The following is a 21,731-nucleotide window of genomic DNA, read 5'->3' as shown; positions in this document are numbered from 1 at the left end:
AATTAATTAACCAGGACTTTGAAAATACAATTATTTTCATAGCAGAGCTCCATTATTCCAAGATGGAGTTTTGCTTAAGACTTAAAGACTTTTTTTTTTTTTGGCAATTTTTATTAAAGCAAGATGCCTGTTAGATGATAGCTCCTAAAGATGAGATAAATGCCCAATGGCCTGCAGAACTCAAAACAACAAGAGGAGAATGGGAAGCAGAGCAGACCTTTCCATTTTTTTAAAATTGAAAAACAAGATAAACCAAAGCCAAACTGTGTATTTCTTTAGCCGATGTCAAACAAACAACTGAGCGCTGCCTGTGTGCTCGCTTACATTTCACACATCTTCTTTCTAATCCTCTTTTCCCTGCAGGAAGCCATAGTCAGTGCTTGGATTTTGTTCAGTGATGGGTCAGTGACACCATTAGATATTTATGACTCAAAGGATTTCTCAATCACCATCACTTCACTGGATGAGATGGTAGTATCTGTACACCAGAATCTTCAGTCAAAATGGCCCGGGGTAGTGGCAGAAGGGGACGGTCAAGGACCTCTGATTAAAATTGAAATGGTCATCAGTGAACCATGTCAGAAGACAAAGCGAAAGAGCATTCTGGCTGTTGGAAAGGGAAACGTCAAAGTGAAGTTTGGTCAAAAAGATTCTGATCAAAAAGAAAGCACCAATGACATTGATGATACAGATAAAGATTTTAAAAGCCATGCAAGCAATTCCATAGAAAAAACTGCAGAACAAGAGAGGACAGCACAAGAATGGTCCAAAAATGGAGTCCTTAGTGAGGACAATGCAAACAAAAGCACAACTTTCATATCTCCCATTGAGCAGGATTCCCTGGAGGATGACCAGCTCCAAAATAACCCAACTGCCTTCACAGGTTTCCCTGCCCAAGTAGAAATACCAGGAGAAAACAATCCCAGTGATCTCACATTGACTTCGAGAGGATTAACAGATTTAGAGATTGGCATGTATGCCCTGCTGTGTGTTTTCTGCTTAGCAATCTTGGTCTTTTTGATTAACTGCGTGGCATTTGCTTGGAAATACAGGCATAAAAGGTTTGCCGTGAGTGAGCAAGGCAACATCCCCCATTCCCATGATTGGGTCTGGCTTGGAAATGAGGTTGAACTGCTGGAGAACCCAGTTGACATTTCACTCCCATCTGAGGAGTGCACTACCATGATTGACAGAGGAATGCAGTTTGAAGAAAGCAATTTTCTCCTTAATGGGAGTTCTCAGAAGACTCTTCATAATCATATCCTCAGATCTTCTGAGTACCTTTGTGAAAAAGAAGTTAAAAGTGAACCTATAAATCCTTCTGGGCCAAAGCAGAAGCGAGTGAAGTTCACTTCCTACACAACAATACTGCCGGAGGATGGAGGCCCCTACACCAACTCAATTCTGTTTGACAGTGATGATAATATTAAATGGGTATGCCAAGATATGAATCTTGGTGATTCCAAGGAACTTAGGGACTATATGGAAAGACTGCAAGACAATATGTAAAACTGCTTTCTTATGTTTGTAATCACCTTTATGCCTTCTGTTTATGGATGGTGGAGCAGTCAGTCCAGTCAGCAATAGCAACAAGACAGTTCAACCTTGGAGTTACTGAGATGATAATCGGGCATCACTGAGCAGGTACAAGAGGCTGGCTGAGTTAAACCTGTTTCACCACAAACCAGGATGTGCCCCTAAAGCAGCTACCTGTAGGTGTTGAAGGTGTCACACAAGATGGCTGTTTTTGTATACTGCCTGGTACTAGCAAAATGCTAATACAACTACGCTCAGACTCAGAGGAGACTTCATTTGTTTGTCATCTCTCATGATAAATGGTAAATCAGAAAAGAAAGGGATCTTTGTTTGCATTGATTTTTCTAGTTGTCATTCTTTGTAAAGCACAGTGGACATTTCTTGCTTACAGCCTGAAACATGGCTTATATTAAAAGGGATATGAATGAATCTAATCTTATTGCCTACGTGCAATGCAGCCAAGTAGTCTTACTGTTTTTTACACATATAAAAAAAAACCCCATGTGGTTAATTTCCTTTTGTATTGTTTATGAATTTTATTCGACTTAGGGAACATTATTTCCATTGATTTTTTTTTTTGTTTTTTTGTTTCTGTTGTACCAAAGTGAAGTACAGTAATATTTATAACAACTTAGGTTTTCCATTCACCTGCATCAGCTCCTAGAGCTACCTCCTTCACCACCGATTATCTTCCTTCCATGTGACTATATGGGTCATTAGAAACATAGAAAGGTGTTAGAACTCTTACTGGGAAAGGGTTTTATCTTACAGGGAACTGTAAATACAATAATAAACAACCCCTGGAATATAAAAATCGAGGAGCAACTCCAGATTTACTTTTGTCATTGCTTACATGAAAACGTAACCTGCAAAGAAACAGCACATACTTGAAAGGAAAACACAGCAGCTCGGTTGACAATACACATAATCAGAAGGAGAAAGCCAAATACGGTACTGAAATGCATAGAATACGAAGGAGATGTCCTAGCAAAGAAGCAAAGGCTTGGAATCAGTGTTATGTAGTACTAATAAATAAATACACTGATGGTAGAGTTTAGCAGGACATCAGACGATGCCCCAGACACCCACTAAACCATCACTGATCATAGGGCTGCTAAAAAGAAAACACACAAATAAACTACATTTAAGTCATATTTCATTAAAAAGGGAGCAGGAAGGAAAAGGCCCACTGGGCACATTATAAAGTGACTATCTACAGTTGTGACAAGGAATACATGCTGAGGATTCAAAGCTGCCCTTGTGCAGGCATTGCATGTATATTTGTGTGGAAGAATAACTGAAATAAGTTGAAAATTACATTTAGAAGAATGGTGAAGCTATATAATGCTTAAAAAACCACCACTATCACAACAAAGCACGGGTTCTTCTGATGGATAAGGTCTGAACTATGACAACACTGCTTCCACATTGCAAGATAAAACCTTAATTGTATAACTCTGTTCTGATATTAGAACAGACCAGGTAGCCTTTACTCCAGCAAATCAGGCATTTGGATCCAAATCCACCACTAGGGACACGCTTAGAGTAACTACTGCAAAATAGCAGAATTTTAGATAGTGAGACTATAAAGCAAAATGAGGACACCAGGCTTATAAAAGTGATTAAAGACTTTCACTTGCTGGCGTTGAACTGCGTAGTCAGGGAAAAGCATCTGTTATAATCCAATTTTAAGCAGATAAAGTAATGAGCCACCACGATGCTTCCATTTGATAAGGGATGCAGTACTTGTACTTCAGTGAAATCTCAGAGTGTCTAACAAATGTTTCCCTCTTCTTTAAATGCGCCAGATCTCATGAGGAACCATTAATTCCTGCTATGATCCTTGTTAATAAGAATAGGGGAAGAAAACCCACCTTCATAAGATTTAGCATCTCTTCCCAACATGCTGAGAGTGCTGTCCAGGTGCCCCATGAGCTGCAGCAGCTCAGTGCCATGCCCACCACCTCACAGTGATTAACGCTGTCCTAATATCCAGCCTGGTCCTCCCCTGTATAAATCAATCACCAATAAACCTGAACTAGATGTGAGACAGCGTGGCGATGGTACTTGAGCAGAACAAACAGCATTGCTGTCTTCATGAATGCATACCCAGCAGCTTACCAGTGTAACCAGGATGTGCTGTGCTCAGCTCTGTAACACACTTCAGTGTGGCCACAGTTCTGCCAACTGCAGCAGCAGATGTTGAACTCTGGCCCCAGTCACTATGGCACATTGAATGGAGAGACCTACAGCTGTGCTCATCTTCTGAACTGAAATCAAACAGCTACTCCTAAACTGTAAGGAAAAGAATCGGTAAGCATGCAAGAAACTAGAATTGTCTGAAAAAGAATACAAACAATACAGATTAATTAGAATTGTGCTTCAGTAGGTGCCCAGGGAAGCAACACCTGTACATCTAACAAAGAGTAAACAGAACATCTTATTTATAGCATACAGAGAAGGCACTGCAAGGCAAGTTTCTTCACTTAATATTGAGGACAGACAATATGTAGTATGAATGCACATAGAAGAAACAATCCAGCAAGCAAAGAGAGGGTTAATGAAAAATAGCGAGTTTGTGAACTGTAAAAACAGAGCTGAAGCCAGACCTTCAGCTCTTGTAAATCAGAGCTCGGGCACTGATGCCAGCTGAAGAGCTGGCATTCAGAAAGCACAGAAGAGCTAGTGGTTTTCATCTGTTTGGAACTGACTTCATTCGAACATCACACACAGCCTCGCTCCATGTGGCTTGTCTATGCATTCTTTCTCATTTAATAAGAATTAAGGAAACCAGTGCCCTGCTCTCCTCTTGATGTAGAACCACACAGAGTAACGTTTTGAGCTGCTGTTTCTTAATTCATATTGGGGAATGTACAAGATAATCCTACAGCCATACGACACAGTACAAACAGTCCATGATAGAGTGGAAAAAAAACCCCAATAACTGTATTTCAAGGTAGAGTACCCTATGAATGAAATACCATTTTTTCATAGAGGAAATGCTCTTTTCTGAAATATATCATGTGCACTACATTGAAATACACTATAGTGTATTGTGAAATGCATACATTAACTGCTGAATCTATAACACTGAATATGTATATACATCACACCCAAGATGTTTATACGATATACTAAGTCTTAGATGTATAACATAATGAATTCTGTACAAAATAAACTGTAAGTTAAGACAATGAAAGACAACTTTTATATCTGTGTAATTTGTATGCTAAGTTATTCAAGCCGCAGTTTTCATCTTTAAATGTGCCCTTAAAACAACCACGCTGATTTTCTATAGGCAGATGTCTGAAATAAAGACTTCACTCTTCAGAAAAGAAGCAGTTGAAAGACTGTGAAAAAGACACAAATTCTTCTGGAGAAATAAACAGACTGTTGGTGTGATTTTTTAAAACTGACTCTCAGGCATTTTCCATTCGTACTGATTGAGGTGAGCTGATGGTTGGGTTGAGGGTGATGTGCAGACAGCAAATAGCGCTGGGCCCAACTGCCAGCATGTGGATTATTTGGGGGCCTCCATGCTTTAAACACCGTGGTTTACAGATTGTATCCAGGGGTTTTGCTTGCTTTTCCCTGCAAAGTGGTGCAGCCACCTCCTTCTGCAGTAAGCAGTCCTTCCTCAGCTCAGAATGGGATAGTGATCATGATGAATGTCATGACCATTAGATGACCACTGTCTTGCAAAGTACAAGAGATGCTTGTAGGAAAAAAAGGTAACAAACTCAACCCGTCCCTTTACCACTCTGTTGCGAACAGATTTGCCTTCATTGTATCATATTAATTTCCTTCTATTTACATGTCTATGTTCCCATGAGAATCACAGAGCCTCAAAATTATTAAGTCCTTTGTTGTTTTCAAGTGGACTACAGCTGAGACCCAGTTGTTTAAACTCACAGCAAACCTGTTGGCAGTTTTTGTGCTAACAGGGGCAATTTAACATCACTTGAATAATTCAAGGCTCACTATTGTCATTTCTAGCTTACAGAAACTTGTTATTATACAAAGTCAACTGAATGAGTAGATTGAATGCTGATGTAGAGAGCACCTCAGAGAAACTAATTTTTAATGTGTTTTGGGCACAGATTCCACTGCCACCACTTTGCATTCTCAACAGTAAAGTAAGAAGCACATATTGCAAATGACTCTTCTTTTAAGCCAGTAATATTTTGTCCATAGTTGGCCCATACTATGACCTTTCTCCCTGGTAACATCTTACTGAAGAGATTTCCTGTACAGCAGATTTTAACTACCAACGTGTTTGTGCCACGTAACTGAAAATAATTACCTGCATTCATTTAAGAAAATGTAAGAGGCCAAGAAAAACATTTTTTGCTTCCAAAAATCAAACCCTTGGAATTTGGCAGGCAAGAGTTCACTTAGCATTGTATGTCACAGATGAAATAGGTCAGATCCTGAAGGCTGTCTCAGCTCAAACTCCCCCTGGACTTGTTAGGAGATCGGCTGTGACAGGAACAAGCACAGATGGACAATTACCCATCCAGTCTGAAGCCTAAGAGGTCGGATATGGCCTCATAGCACCTAGCACTGGATGCTGCTGTTTGCAGTCAAGTAACTCCCCTAGCTTGTAGCAAACAGAGCAAACAATTGTGTTCAGAGTTTACACAACTGATGCCACATGGCACTGTGTAGTATCCATGAAGAGTAGAGATACTGTTTAGCTGAAGTGGAGAAAGCTGCACAATTAACTAGTTTTTCTAAGTCTACTCCCTCCCATTACGTTCCTTTCAGTGTAGCAGTACATTTCTGTTTGTTTCTGTTCCAGTGATGTGTGTGGACAGAGCCTGCAGAAGTCAGGTTATGAGGGAATAAAGCTGAGCTGTATTCTTGATAGAGGCAGCTTAGTCATGAAACAGCATTGAGGTGAGAGCTCTGAGAAACTTCAAACGTGTAATGCTGTTACTTACTTCCAAAAGCACACCTGTTGGATTAAGGATTTATAAACCAATATGGATAAAGGCTTATGTCGTTCCTTCTGATAATCTTGGGTTAGTCTTATTAAAAAAAAAATCAATGGGGTCTGATGATATAAACCCCAAGTAATGAGCTCAAGATTTGGTGGAAATCAACAGTGGATATTTTTAATCCTACAATTGGAAGCTGTGGTAAGGAGAGCTGAAAACGCTCTGAAGCCTCAATGTCGTCTCTGGAATGGTTTTTAAAAATAAGGAGACTTTAAAAAGCATTCACTAAAAACCACAGCCTGAACAAAGTTGTGATCCTACTAAAATATATGACTGCTCAACAGCATTCATTTCCAGCTAAGTCTAGCTACGCTACCTCTCTAATTTACACACGTTACAAATAATGATGCCATTTCGTAGTGTATTTACACAGAAATCTCCATTCATTACTTCCTGCATCCACATACCCTGCTGGCAGGCATTATGGGATGCTGTAAATAGGATATAAACTCGGCGCCATGGAATCTCTATGATTTCAGACCCAGTCAGGAATTCCCAGTATTCTGTGCACTGCTGCTGGCCAGACCAAGGCCTGCAAAAGTTGGACCGGCCCAAACCTGACCCTGCCTGGCATACAGATAACATGAGGTGGCTGCATCTTCCTTAAAAAGAATGGCCCCAGAAATCTCAGAGTGAAAGCTTCCCTTCTTCACTAAAACTCCAGGAGGCACAACTGTTTGTTAGAAATTAGCAACTTTTCAAACACTCTGAAGTGTTTAACATATATAAACAGGTGCCACTTATCATAGTGCAGTACTGCTATAAATCAATCTTTCACTTGAGGTAAAATATTCCACCTTCCCAGGAAAATTAATTTTGACAAGGTACTTCACTTTATTTTCAATAGATAGATTGAGAGTGCTTTATTTCCACAGTTTAATCCAATTTTGTATAAGCTAAGTATTCAGAGCCAAAAATCAGACAGGGTGAGAATCCATACAGATCTACCTGGTTAGTGCTAAATCTGAACGGGTAGGTCAGTTCCAAAGGCTGAATGTGTGAAGACAGGTTACAGGGAGCTTTTTCTGGAGGAGTTAAGCAAGGACCAAAGAGGCCTGGACCAATCAGGATATTAACAAAATACACAAAATTAAAGGAAACCAAAGACAGATGATGTTAACTGGGAGCTTTCCATTGATCTCAGCTACAAAAAAAGATGGGTCAGCTGGGATCCACACCCACTCACTCTGCAGCAAGCAGAAAAGGCTATTTTCAGTAGTTTTTCATTTAAGAGTAATAAGACATTGGCACTGCTCCTGACCCCACACATTACAGGTATCTGCCTACAGAGAAATGGAAGAGGACTGCACAAGCAGGAGCTCACCCGCAGCCTCTGAATGGTAAAGGAATGATCTCAGCAGGAGCGAAAGAAATCAGAGAGCTCACCCAGCTCTCAGCTTCTTTCTTGGTCTTTGCCAGAGAGGGCCCCTACTGATGTTCTTTTAGCATCCTGTGGCATAAAGGGAATGGCCACTGTGTTGTGTTACCCAGCAAGTTAGCGAAGGGATGTTTTGGCAAGGCTGCTCACATGGGGCTCAGAGCAATTCAGCCGTCTTTGAAGAAAGATCTACCCTGAAATCTGCTCTATCAGCTCACAATAACAGCCACCTATGCTGATGTCCTCTTGAAGTCCACAACCACAGTAAGATGGTTCAGCAACCACTGAGAAAACCTACAGCATGGAAGTCTGCAGTAACAGCTCTGTTAGACCAACCTGCAGAATGCCTGGCCAATACCACAAACACTGGCTGTGGTTCAATACAACAAATCCTCCATAATATAAAACCACGGAATTATATACACCTGCTTAGGTACAAGGTTTCTTTGTTATTGGTAATAAAAGTAGCTCCTCTGCCTGGTGTATTTGTAAATATGGTGCATTGTGCCCACACTGATTCATATTACTTCTAGCTCAGTGCAGAACTCCTTTCCTGGCTTTCAGCCATCTCTAATGCCTCATTTTAACATTGCAATCTAACTTTGCTGTAAAAGGACCAAAACATGCATCACCAAAATATAGATTAGAAAAGGATTTTAGGCTTTTAGGGTTTGTGCCATAAGAAGCTGAGCAAATAACTAAAGGGATTTAATTTGCTGCCCCACAAAAGCTGCATTCCTTTAGATAAGGTTTAGTAAAAGCCAAAGTTTCTGAGGGCATTCCCTAATTTGGAAAGAGTTCATCTTATTCCTGCTGTCTTTCTTTCTGCTTGCAACATAAGCAGAAAATACATTGAAAAAGGGAAGTTGGCAGGATACCTGATCGTGGTGGGGATGTAGGGAGTCATTTCAGCATTCCCAATTACTTCTCGAAGAGGAAGATGCTGATGACTGCCGTGCTGTAAGCCATGCAACTGCACCACCTTCTGGACCCTGTCCAAAGTGGAACAGAGATGTGCTTCCTTAGGGTGACTTTCCTGTACAGAGGTGAAGATATACAATGCACCAGAAGCCAGACAGGGACAGCAGGGGAGCAGAAAGAAAATGTTTATAGTAAACACAAAAGCTCAATGTGCTGTTAAGGATTTTGCACTTGAGTAACAAAGAATAAATCAGTCAACCATTTTCTTAATAGGAAAAGAAATGATACACCCAGGAGCCACTATGGCATTCCTGAAACAACTGCTTCTACTTTAAACTAAGCTTCATTTAAATAAAGGCACTTGACATAGTATTTCCGAAGGCAAACAAGGATCAAAGCAAGGATTTTGCTGTATGTTCAGCTGTTATTTGACTGGGCTATGTTTCTTTACAATGGCTTACTTTGTTAGGCTCTTGGTCATTGTAACTCATGAGGATGTATAGTATTTTCGAAGGAAATGCTAGTAAGCACTGTGTGTTCCAGCAGTCTGAATAATGGAAGCATGCATTTGTCAATATAATAGAGTTTGTAAGGCGGCTCATTCCCTCGACTTGCCAAAGCTGGTAACTGGGGCCATGCTGGGAGACATAGAGCTCTGTGGGGCTGTCTTCTACTTTTATTTTCTGCCATTTTAAAAGTATGGACATATTCAAAATGTAAACAAAAAAACACCACAACACCAAAGTCAAACCAAAGCACAACCAACCAACTCCCCCCCACATCTCATCAAGCAGCTGCTTTCCTACACTGGTGCAGCACTGGGTTTTTCTCACTGCTCAAGGGGAAAGAAGAGTGCACGGGTGGGGAGGAAACAGCAGATAGCAGAGCATTGCTCAGCAGTGCTAGCAGCTGACTCTGGCCCAGGTTGAGCTCTCTTTAAAGAGCTACTGAGATTCTGAAGTACTCCTTGGTATCTACATCTATTCTGACATCCCTTACAGAATCCAAATGCCTTTAACAAATCTTTCAGGCAAGCATAAGCTGAGATTCTCCTGAAAGCTAACAGGGCTTGTGCTCCCAGGTTCCAGTGGGTAGCATTCTCCATGTGCCATCAATGATTTATGACCTTAAGCTCACTGTCTGGCAGCACCACTCAGTCACATTCAGAGTTTTTTATGTTTAAGCAGTGCATGCACCAAGAGAAGCTTATGGGATACAAGGACAGATAACCTGATGCTCACTTTGCCGCCTTTGCTGAGAAGGACCTGGTCTAACCATGTCCTCATTGAGCAATGTGAGCTTTTCTCCTCCTTCCTGCTGAAGAGGGTACTTTTCCTTATACCTAAATTAGAAAATACATGCTCTGTCATTTCAACTGTAGTCATAACTTAGTGAGCTATTAAATATGAAGCAGTTCACTGAGCAGAGAAACTAAAGTGAAAAACAAATCCCCAAATTAGTAAAAATAATAATCGTAATGCCTCAGGCAACATCTTTTTTAACTCCCATCACAACGAACCCATCCAATTAGTTTCAAAACCATGCACCTGCTTTCTCCTTCTCTTTCCTTTGGACTACATAAATACTTCCAAAGCCTGGAAAAGCTCCTTGACACTGCTAAGACCCCACCTGCAATACTGTGTTCACTTCTAGACACCCCAGAGGCAGTGTGACAAAGCAGCATGTCACACAGTTGTGCATATGAAGCAAAGATACATCACCAAATTCCACCATGCTTAAAAAACGGCACCCACTGACACCTACTGAGCGTTAATGGAGACCAATGGATGTGGGCACTGTGAGGCAGTGGGTGGTGTGTTGCAGCAGCAGTTACAACGATGTGAAAGATGCCACGTTCCAGATGGCCATGCAGATTTTCATGAGCCTATTTTCATGCATGCCTATGGGAATAAGCAAGAGGCACTACTTTCAGAGCAAGCTACATATCTGTTCCTCTGGCATGGAGCTGAGGAAGGGATGGACCGGGAATAGGTGACACATAAGGACTGCTCTGTTCTGCTGTAGCTGCACCCTGAGCAAAATGAGCACATTACCTTAGGTATGCAATTAAACAGATGTTGAACTTTTCAGTCATAGAGAAACATGCTCTGCCATGCAGCAAGGGACTGTGCAAGAAGAATGAGATCATGCACTTGACACTCGGGGCAGATCTGCACACCATTGATTCCCTGAAGAGTCAAAGACACTGTAGGGACTGCGGGGAACACAAACAAAGCGTAGCATTTTGGAGCTAGGGATCATAATGGCCTGAATAGGACAGCCATAAAGAACACCACCAAGACTTGTTTCTGCTCCCACAGCTCACAGTGAAGGCACAACAGGCAGCATCCCTTACCATCTGTCCCCTGGGGAATACTGTGCAGCTCTCGAGTTGACACAGCCATCTTCCAGTGCCTTCCATGAAATTCTATCTCCCTCCCCTGTAGCCACACATTGCTGCCCAGAGGAGCAGAGCTGTAGGTGCCACAGCCACTTGCCTTCTCCTAGCTACAGGTTTCCCAGAAGCAGAGCTGCTCTGCTTGTTGAGGACTTGTTGAGGTAACGTGTTTTTTATCCCCTTTCACTTTTCTCCTTCAGATACTGTAAGAGGCATTGCAACTTTACTAATTTATTTGCAGAAACCATTGAAGATTACATCTACTGTGATCAAATCCCCTTAAGTAAAATATAAACCGCTACTTCTCTGAATGTAAAGCCTAGATCAATAATGGACATGAAATCATCAAGTTTAATCTCAAACACAGTGAACCCAAGTAATCACTCTTCTTGATATAAAACTAATTTTGTTTGACAATAAAATACTACTAGTCTGTGCTATAAACCAATGGAACAAATAACTTTCTTAACCCTGACAGCTGCTGTCCAGAATCATTACGTCTCCTCTCCTTAGTGATCAAGCATTTCACTGTAGTACTATTTCAGTTCAATTGCCTTTCTGTGAAACCCATCATACACACCAGAAGTTTGGAAGAGTTTCTTTTAAACCAAAGCCTAATATTATTTTTCTCTGTTTGCCAAAATGGCACAGGTTGAATGATGAACACACAAACAACACATATGATGCTCCCTGGCATCATCTCAAATTTAAGTGTGAGATGAATTAACTTGAGGCCCAAAAGCACGTATCACAAAATCTGTACTCAATAGCACTGATGCTGAAATGCAGTCTCCAGTCCAGCACATATGGGGATGGCTGCAGACACATGCTAACAATACCTGGCCACATTCTTGTCATGTTTCTCATTCGTGGAGCTCCCTGTGTAATCTTGATGCCAAGCCTGTAAATTCCTGGTGTTACTGACAAATAATACTCCAGACATCCAAGATATAAAAGATGCCTCAGCTGTCCAAACACACCACAACTTGCAATTACGAAAACCGAGCCTTGTTGATCTGTAGGGTGATAGCCAACTAAAATCCAAAACACTATTACTCCAGGAAACAGGAGTGTTATCTAAGTAATAACTTGTCCTTGCAATAAAGCAAAGGCAGGCGAGCAGAATGGGAACAAGAAGTGACTGAGCAGATGCACCAAACCACTGGGCTTAGACAGGTCAGCGCTTCCTGCTTTCTGCTTGCAACTAGAAGAAATGATGTAAAACTGATTCTATGCACTCTCCAATTCTTGATGATTTTTCTCCCACCCTACTGGCAGAATATTTCACATTGAGATCCTCATTTCATTACACAGGATGGATCCTTCAGGCTCTCAAAGCTCTGGATTTTCAAGAGCTCTCCTTACAGACAGAAAGCATCCAAGGGCAGAGCTAATTCCAGGATCTGGATCTGTCTGTGATTTACCTGCCTACCACACTCTCTATTCTTAAAACCACACTTTGGGATTATTTTCATTAAAATTCTTACAGCAAATAACTGCAAACAGTAACATCCAGGTCTGAGCAGAGCACGATCTAAGTCAGATCCCTTCCCATTCGAGTCAGTGAAAGCCAGATTGTGTCAGTGCTGAAATTCTGGGGTAGCAGTTACTGAACAAGAGCCAATGGTTGTTATCATCTCGTTAATGTCAAAGCTTGAATTTCCCCCCCCTCTTCTTTCAATACTTCTGAAAACATACATCCTGTCACAGCCCTTGATAGCAGTTTGGCATCCCTGAAGCTGAGAAGTTTTAATGTTCTGTTGGCTTTTTATCCCAACACTTGAAGGAAAAAAAAAACCTCACAACTTGTTACGGTTAAAGAGGAGGGGCAGGAGCATTGGTTACTGTGTGAGCAACATACAGAATTCAAGCATTGCAATCTCATAATTATAATTATGGGAGTAACTAATGGGAATAAATAGCTCTGAAACAGAGCACGCTTTACTTTCTGTGCAGGTAGGAAGTGTTGCTTCCTACTTGGGCCTTGCGTATCTAGGTTAGGGAAGATCTTAAAAACGGAGCAAGTCAACAGGCTCATCTCTTGTCAAAAAGAAACAACGCCTATTTCTTTACCCTTGCAAATGTATTCAGAGCGATAGTTTATAATTATACATCTAAAGATTCGGAAAGATAATGAATTTAGTATTTTAAACAACATGCCAGATTTTAAATGACAATTACGGCTTTCTCTGGTTCAAGAATCAACATGCTGTTTTTCTTCTGTTGGGTAAATACTCATCAGCACCACGATGGCATTCTGGCAGCAATTATTTAGAGCTTAGTCAGAAATTGATTTCCATTATTACCTATCACGAGTGATGCAGAAACCTGTCTGGCACTGAGGTAGGAAGCTTGAACCTTCAGCCCGAAAGCAGGACGTGCATTCCAGCTTTCCAATATACTTTACAATGCAACAGGACCCTATTTTAGGATGGGAAAGGCTGACAGATACACCTCTTTGACAACATCTAAACACCCTGATGATAAAAATGCTCGTCTGCTGCATGAGATCTGGATTCAAAGGCTTTTTAAGATTCAAAGAGATTCTTTTGTGCTGGAGCTCTCTCCTTTTACCTGTCTGTCCCAACAATCCAATTGCTCTACTTGCATCAGACAGCGGTCCTGCTCTGTTGTGCTGTGTTGAGAAAACTTTCTCAACAAAAGGCTTCCCAAAAGCAGCCTGGCCCTGCAAATCCCACCATGTTTTCACAGCATTCTAGATATAGTGACCAAGAGAAGTCAGAGAGGGATCTATGCCTTTTTTCCCCCACAGCTGCATCAGGAAGCTCCAATAATCAGTTCTCTGTGTACCAACAAAGCCCTCTGACTACAGCCTTTCCCCAAATTGCTGTCTTCCCCAGCCCAACCTGTCGCAGCACACTGCCATGCACAGTTTTATATTGTGCTAAGTCATGAAATTTGATGCTTCTTCGGCATTTCTAATTACTGGCGTTGATAAAAGCAATTAGTTCTGGTGGGTGGAAACTGCATGTAGATCTGTAAACAAACAGTACACAGTGTACCAAGTGTGTCACTGTCAGCCACCACTTACTCTCTTGAGAAAAAAAACTTAGCAGCATGCTGCCCTTAACAGTGGTGAATATTTGCTCATTCATATGGATTAGTAAGCCAACCGTGATAGCAGCAAACAGACCTGCTAACAAAGGGAAGGATTCTTCTCACCTCCAAGGTAATGTTTTCATACTCCAGAGATGTTGGTTTGTTGAAGCCAAGTGCTCCATTTAATGTTATAATCATCATGAAATCTCACTGAAAAGATACTTGAAAGGAGATGCTTTAATTAGGTTTCCTTTAGAGATGAGAAGAAAACATATGCTTAAGAGTCTTTTAGAAAATAAGGTATAGTTTTCACAGAATTACTGGCAGGACCTCAAGAAACCACTGAATCCAATCCCCTGCTAAAGCAGGGTCCCTACAATAGGTTGCACAGGTTGGTGTCCAGATGGGTCTTGAATATCTCCATAGAAGGAGACTCCACAACCTCCCTGGGCAGCCCGTTCCAGTGCTCTGTTACCCTTACTGTAAAGAAGTTCTTCTGCACTTTTGCATGGAATGTCCTATGTTTGTTTTAGGCCATTGCTCCTCGTCCTATCGCTGTGCACCACCAAGATGAACCTAGTCTCATCCATTTGCCTCCCACCTCCCATCATTTATCAGATACCCACACAGTCTTCTACAGCAGCACTGGAAGAAGAGACCTGGGAAGGGGAAGCTGTGCAGGTTGCCCACCTGTGATTAAGTAGATCCTAGCACCTGCTGAACACTGCTCAAAACTGGATAAATTTTTAATCCCTCTAAGTTGACTCTGCAGCTGCAGAAGGTTTCTCTTTCTTTCATAAAACACTGGTAAGGTGGGAGCAATAGTCAGCAGGGAGAAAAGACTGACACTAAAAATGTGATCTCCAACCATAAGCATTTCCATTGGAAAATGGATTACCTTTAAAACGTGTCTTTATGTTGGCGGCCATTTCTTCTGATGAACATCCTGACTTCCTATGGTGATGACGTGCACATCTATGAGGTGCTAACAGGTACAGAGGAAACCACTGCTACTTAGTCTCTAAACAAGTACCTCACTGGATTCACTTTTATAGTCAAATTTCTTCTGCTTTTATTGCTTTGCCAAACAACATGCTTTCTATTAAACTGATTTTTTCTCTTTGCTGTCGGTGCAACATTTTAGACTAATGGGATTTGAGAGGATCAAACAGATGGGTGAGCAGGCTTGGAGAAACCAGAAACTGACCTCTACCAAAACATCCAAAATGTGTGAAGCCACCCTGTCTCTATTTTGCTGTTAGATAAAAATGTGAGTGCTCGCTATTCCAACTAGAATTTGTTAGAACTCTTAATTAAAAACATCTGAAAAACTTTTAAAAAAAAACAACCATACAACTCTGCACATATGCTGAAAACTCTGAAATAAAACACCTTTGAAATATCTGATTATACTCAATATTTAAACCTTCTTAGTTTCTTCTACTCCAGTGTTTATGTTTCCGTAACAAATACCTGTAGAGTATCTAAAGGAGTTGTAAGAAAATACAGACTCTTTATCAGTCTGTTGTGAAAGGATAAGGGAAATGGCTTCAAACTAAAGAGGGGAGATTTAGATTGGATACAGCAAAGAAGTTGTTCACATTGAGGGCAGTGAGGCACTGTGCAGGGTGCCCAGAGAGGAGGTGGATGCCCCATCCATGGAGACAGAAAGTCAGTAAGGGGGTAAGCACAGACCCATCTGATATTCTTTTTGCCAGAACCAGTCATCCAATAAAAACAATCAGTTTCATTCAGTTTCAAGCAACATCTGATTTTCTGCTGAAAACTACTGCTCAACATTTACCACTGGGCTAAAGGACTCCTCGCTCCGAGCCCCTTCTCTGTTTCCACTTCACAACTTCTCCAATTTAAAGCAGCGAGAAAATAATTTGAAAAATCAGAAGATCTCTTGAGACACGTATTAATTGTCAGCAGGTAGCTGAAAACCATCACACCCATGGCTAGGCCACAAACAGCAAGAATTAACATTTCATCAAGCATTACAAAAGCCTGACAGCATAACCGATAGAATTACTGAAAACATCCCACTATGGAATATACACCAATACAATTCCAAGCGTTTTCTACCAGCTCTTTTGATTACTTCTGTGTATAATGGCACAATATCTTAGGCTAACACAAACACAACTGGGAAACCATATCAACAACAAGTGGAGTTGGTTTTGTTAGCCTGGTTCTCACCTGGATCAGCTCCCTCCATTTTCTCAGTGTGAAGGGATGAGACTGCAGAACCCAGCACACATGGCAGCCTGCATTGCTCAGTTTTAGGAGATAGGTTACCACCACTTAGAATCTGCTAGTTGCCTTCCTCCCAGGCCTGCTTGCATAACAGCAGACCTACTGAAATAAGGCTACAGGCTGAGAAACGTGTGAGCCGTTATGGTTAAATTGGCCTGTCTGCCAGCAGGAGTGTCTGGGGTAGCAGGAATTCTGCCAAAACATCACAATGCTGCAGTAAACACAAACAGCATTTATCCACGACTTGTAAATCAGGTTGCAAAGATCACAGTAGGTTTGTTATGTGCTAAACCTCTTGTTAGAGCTCCACTAGCAAATCTATTTCAGGCAGAAAATACTGGGCCCAGTCAATGTAAGGTCAGTGGTTTTTGCCCAGGTCTCCTTACTTATCTCCTACCAATGAAGACATGCAGCCATCCCACAAGGAACAAAGCACAGAGCCCCCCACAAAGCAATATCCTAGGGAAAAGCAGCAAGTATACGATCAGTTGGCACCTACTGAAAGGAACATTTTTCATTATGTAGGTGAGGGTGTTTGTCAGCAGGCTCCAGGAATTGGCTCTGATGCTCAAGTAGACCCTAGGTTAGAATAACCGGAGTACAAAAGTACTTCATTCTTTTGTAACACCTGATACTTTGGCTTCACATCTGTCAGAGGGACCAGACTTTTCATTAGTCTACTGTGTGGGCCAAAGGAGAACAATTTCAATCAGATGTAGGTCTCTATTATAACACTACTGCTCTGCTACTTCCCTCAGCTGAGCTGAGTCCAAATGGGTCTGTAATTGGAATCAGAAGAAGGAACATTCAGCTACAGTTAGCAATGTGTTAATTATTAAAGGCTAAAGGGCCCCACAGTTATTAATATTACAGCATGAATTTCTCTTCCTCTTCTGGGGAGGAGAGGGGACTCTGCTGTGCCATTTAAGAACTGACAGAGGTGGTAATTCACTGTTGGCAGACACCACAGTAACTGCTCCAAAGGAAAAAAAAACAACACCACAACCTTTTTTGTTGTTTTGACCTAATTAGGAATCTTCATTTCACTGAGTTATCTGCATGTGCTTAAACACTTTTTCTTGTACAGCAGCTGTGCCATACATCCCAGAGAGACATGGGCTACTCACAGTAGCTTACGAGGCCATTATTCATTTCCAATTAGAAAAAACCTATTTATGGATATTGGTTCTGGATCCTTTAGCCAACATCCCTGTCACTTTACTTTCATAGGGCCCGTGTATGTTGCTCTAAATCCTACTGCTCTGCAGAGTGAAGATGTAGCAATGCTAACTTGACATGAAGTGGGCAGAAACTGAGAAGACTGCAATAATTGCGGTAAGTTTTTCATATGGCAGAATGAAGCATTTGGGCTTCCTCCAACAAGACTGTATTAAAATTCACTATAAATAACTTACCCTGTCTATGTAGAACAAAACTGCATTTTGCATATTTGCCATAACAAGACAAGCCACATATGAATTAATGGTGATTTTTTGATTTTGGAAGACAAGAAAGAGGAAAGGTGTTCCTTCTCCAGATGAGTTCTTTCCTTTTGCACTGTATTCAGTCATCCCGTAAACACCCATCATGCAGCTACCACATGAACTCATGCAGATGGCAAACTGTTCCCAGCCAGATCCCATCAGCCAGCTATTTTTAAAAAGCCACAGCTACCTGAGATCCCAACCCACACTGGCACCAATTCCTGCCCGACAGCCTACCATGATCCAAGGCTATGGGACCACCTGTGCAACCCCAACCAACACATCCCTCCTAGAGCACATGTCGCTGGGTAGCATCAAACGGCCCATCAGGCACATTGTGCAAGAAGCCCTGTTTGGAAGAGGGCAAAGCACAGAACATCCAGCTTGTTTGAGATTCTGACCTTAAAATCTTACTTTTCCTCTAACATTGAGAAGAAAGATTCATTTTATTTTTTTTTACCCTGGGACAGCATTTAAGAGGTGTTTTAGTTGTACAAATACCAATGCTTCCTTTTCCATGAAGGAAGACTGCTTCATTCTGAGAGCTCGAGTCATTGGAATCAAATAAATAAACATCATAAAATAAATAATTATATCAAAATTGTGCATTCGCAGGAATGAATAAACTGAATCAATAAAACAGAGGGGAGGAAAAAAAAAAGCTAAACTGAAATTATAAAGTCAAACTGAGTCATTTACATTCTCCTCCATTAGAAATTCACTGCGAAGCCATATGTGCCATGAAATGCTTCCATTTCAACACAACCACTTTTTTCAATGGAAAACTTCCATCCAAACATTTCAGAAGCGTTGAGTTTTGGGTTGGTAGTTTTGTTTTTTTTTTTGAAGTTTCCTTGCAACAACAGTGCCATCCACTGGCTGCTGCTATGCGCTCCGTGCACAAGTCCTGCACATCACAACACTCACAAGTCCGTGTTTCTTAAGGAACAGAAGTGTCATAGGGTTGTCCTGCAATTAACACTGACCAGAATACTGCAGCTGATGAGCTGGCTCATCTCAGCCAGTGCCTGCTGAACAACAACAGGGCACTGATCACCTTACTACAGCAATAGCAGCTTCTCAGGGGATGGTGCCTTGCTAATTTTCACCACTACATTGCTGCAGTAGCACTGCTACCTTGTCTCCATCCTCATAATACAACATGAAAGGTAGCTGGAGTGTCATATGCCAAAAAGCATTACAATTCTTCATCTTAATCCCTGCTGATCTGTCCAATACCACAGTGAAGTTAGTACCATAACTTGGTACCATAACTGCCACTGGATGTTTCAGGGAGCATGACATAAAGGCACAGCAGCAAAGCATGCTCTTTCCATTTACAGCCTCTTCACACAAACATCCCTTATCCATCCCCAAGAAAAGAAAGTCTCAAAGGCATTTAAATGGCAAGTTTACCTGAGAATAATTTGCAGCAGATAAATGTAGGAACAGTGTAAACTGACAGCAATGACACAGATGGTGTTGGTGTGCACAAGTAAAGCTGGTGCAAGTGGCTCAATCTACTGATAAAGGTTTGTTTCTTGCAACCACCAAAAGTCTGAAACATAAAAAATCTGGCAGAAAACTACCATTAAAGCACTCCAAAACAGTTAATTTGGACAAAGTTGAAGCACTTCATTTTGCCTTCCTCAGACCTCACAAGCTAAGGAAAACTGGGAAGTGGCTCAAACCTCAGAAAAAACAGAGTTTTTTGAATGAGTCATATGCGTTTACTTTTCATTTTCTAGATTTTGCTGAAAGAGTTTGGCTTTTATTTGTGATTCTATATGAGGCAGCACTTCTTACTGCTGAATTTATTGTGCAGGAATTTGAAGCTCTGCTCAAATCCTGGCAGCGCACCACAGCATCACGTCAGGCTCCTGGAGTTACTTAAAGAAGCTGCTAAAGCAACTTTAAAACAATATTAAGATACTGAAACAGCAGTAAAGAAAGCAAAGCTTTTCCAAACTTTCTTTTTAAATGAAGATGGATGAAAGCGCAGGCTGTGCCATGGAATAACATAACAACAGCATGGCATCAGATCAAAGTGCATCTTGCTCTGGCAGAAGGTAAGACAGACCGCCCAGACAAAATGCAGAAGGCATCAGGTAAGTGACCCTGCCCTGATAAGCACTGAGCTGCTGCAGGCAGTCAGAGCCTCAGTGACCCCTCAGCTGGAAACTGCAGCCAGGTCATCTTGCTAAGAATCACTTTTACCTCTCCATTCTCTCATGAATTTGCTTGACACCATTTATACCCTTTGGCTACTTCCAGCACCCCCTGATACCAAGATCTGCAGTTCAATCACATTTTGTATAAAAAATTAATTTCTCGTATTTGTTCTGAGCCAGTAGTTTGACAATGAAATCTGTCTCTTGTGTTACAAAAAGTGATAAAGGAGTGAATAAACTATTCGGTATGTACCTTCTCCAGCTCCTTTTCACACACCTTGCACTTAGTCTGTCTCAAGCTGATGCATCCTGCCCTGTTTAATTTCTCTTTCTCTGCAAGCCATGTCCTCCTGCAAGGGAATATCTCCACCTCTTTGCAACTTCTCTGCACTAACCACGTGTGGTCTGGGGACAAGGACCTTGCACAGCGCTTCCCCAAGGCATAGAGGCACCACACACTGGGGAGAGCACAGTTATATTCTGTTTTCCTCTGACTTCTCTATTCATCCCACAGTTCTGACTGCAGCTAACACAGGCAAACCAAGGCTCTTTTCAAAGAGCCGCCCTTCACTGTCACATCTGTTTTGTATTCTGCCCTCTTCCATGCTTCGTGCCAGCGGCGTTAAGCAACCAGCCAGAGCCTGGATTATGTTCAGGACACTAAATCCTTGATTGGAAAGATGGCCATATGCTGCAGACTGCCTGGTGTTCCTGGATGGGCCCAGAAGCACATCAAGAGGGAAATACAACTCAGGGACCAATTTGGCAAATATTTTTAAGTACAGCATTTCTCTGACCAAGGCTTTAGTAACATCCTCCTTTTTGTAGTCAATCACAGGGTGATGTTTGCTGCTCTAAAGCAGCCCCCTGCAAGAGGCACAGTGCAAAGCTGGCCATCCTTCATCAAGATTTTAAAGTGACCAGTAAGAATGTGCTGCAATTCAGGCCTGGCTGTGGTTTCCCAAACACTTCAAATCACAGATATTGCTCTGTTACATTCTCCAGTCTTTCAGCAGTCCATGGGATGCCTGCATGGCATGTAGCACATTACACTTTAGCTTCCCTTCAGTTCCCTCTGCAATGTGCGTCCTCTCCTCCTCCTTCTATACCTGTACCCAACTGCAGACACAATCTGTGTCCCTCCTTCAGCTCCCTGCATGCCCTACCACCATCTGTGCAGTAGGTCTTCCTCCCACCTGTGTGTGCCAACAACTCCACCATCAGACCCAGAGTGACCAACACTAGGCAAATCCTCAAAGTTACAAGGGGCTGCTCCAAAGTTTCTCTTTATTAAGATGACCTTACCCACTAGATTGTTTTTCCATCTCCCCTAAGGTCATAAAGGAAACTGAGAAATGACACACACTGAAACAGGCTTCAAAAAACATGAAGCCCTTTCTCCTCTCCCCTCTCTGTGTTAGTATTCCCATAGCAACTCTGCCCTTGAATCCCCCAGCTCTGCCACTTACAGCATCATTTACATCACTGTAAAATATAGCCTGTAATTCTCATCCACGTCAGTTA

At 41.7% G+C, this 21,731-nt stretch overlaps 1 protein-coding gene across 1 annotated transcript in view; it reads left to right on the top strand.

Moving 5' to 3' along the window:
• The window catches only part of LOC107321483 (transmembrane protein 132B-like), a 169,185-nt gene extending 164,237 nt beyond the window's left edge, over window positions 1-4,948 (top strand). The window contains exon 9 of the mRNA XM_015878432.3: window positions 364-4,948. Within this exon, the coding sequence (XP_015733918.1) occupies window positions 364-1,509 (1,146 nt within the window). The 3' untranslated portion in view covers window positions 1,510-4,948. The remainder of the gene's footprint in view (window positions 1-363) is intronic.
• The last annotated feature ends 16,783 nt before the right edge of the window (window positions 4,949-21,731 follow it).

This window comes from Coturnix japonica, chromosome 9 (assembly GCF_054131305.1).
Source record: "Coturnix japonica strain WE chromosome 9, WE-NBRP24, whole genome shotgun sequence".
Classification (NCBI taxonomy): domain Eukaryota; kingdom Metazoa; phylum Chordata; class Aves; order Galliformes; family Phasianidae; genus Coturnix; species Coturnix japonica.
The sequence above is the reverse complement of the archived record's forward strand: the minus strand, read 5'-3'. Positions and strand labels throughout refer to the sequence as shown.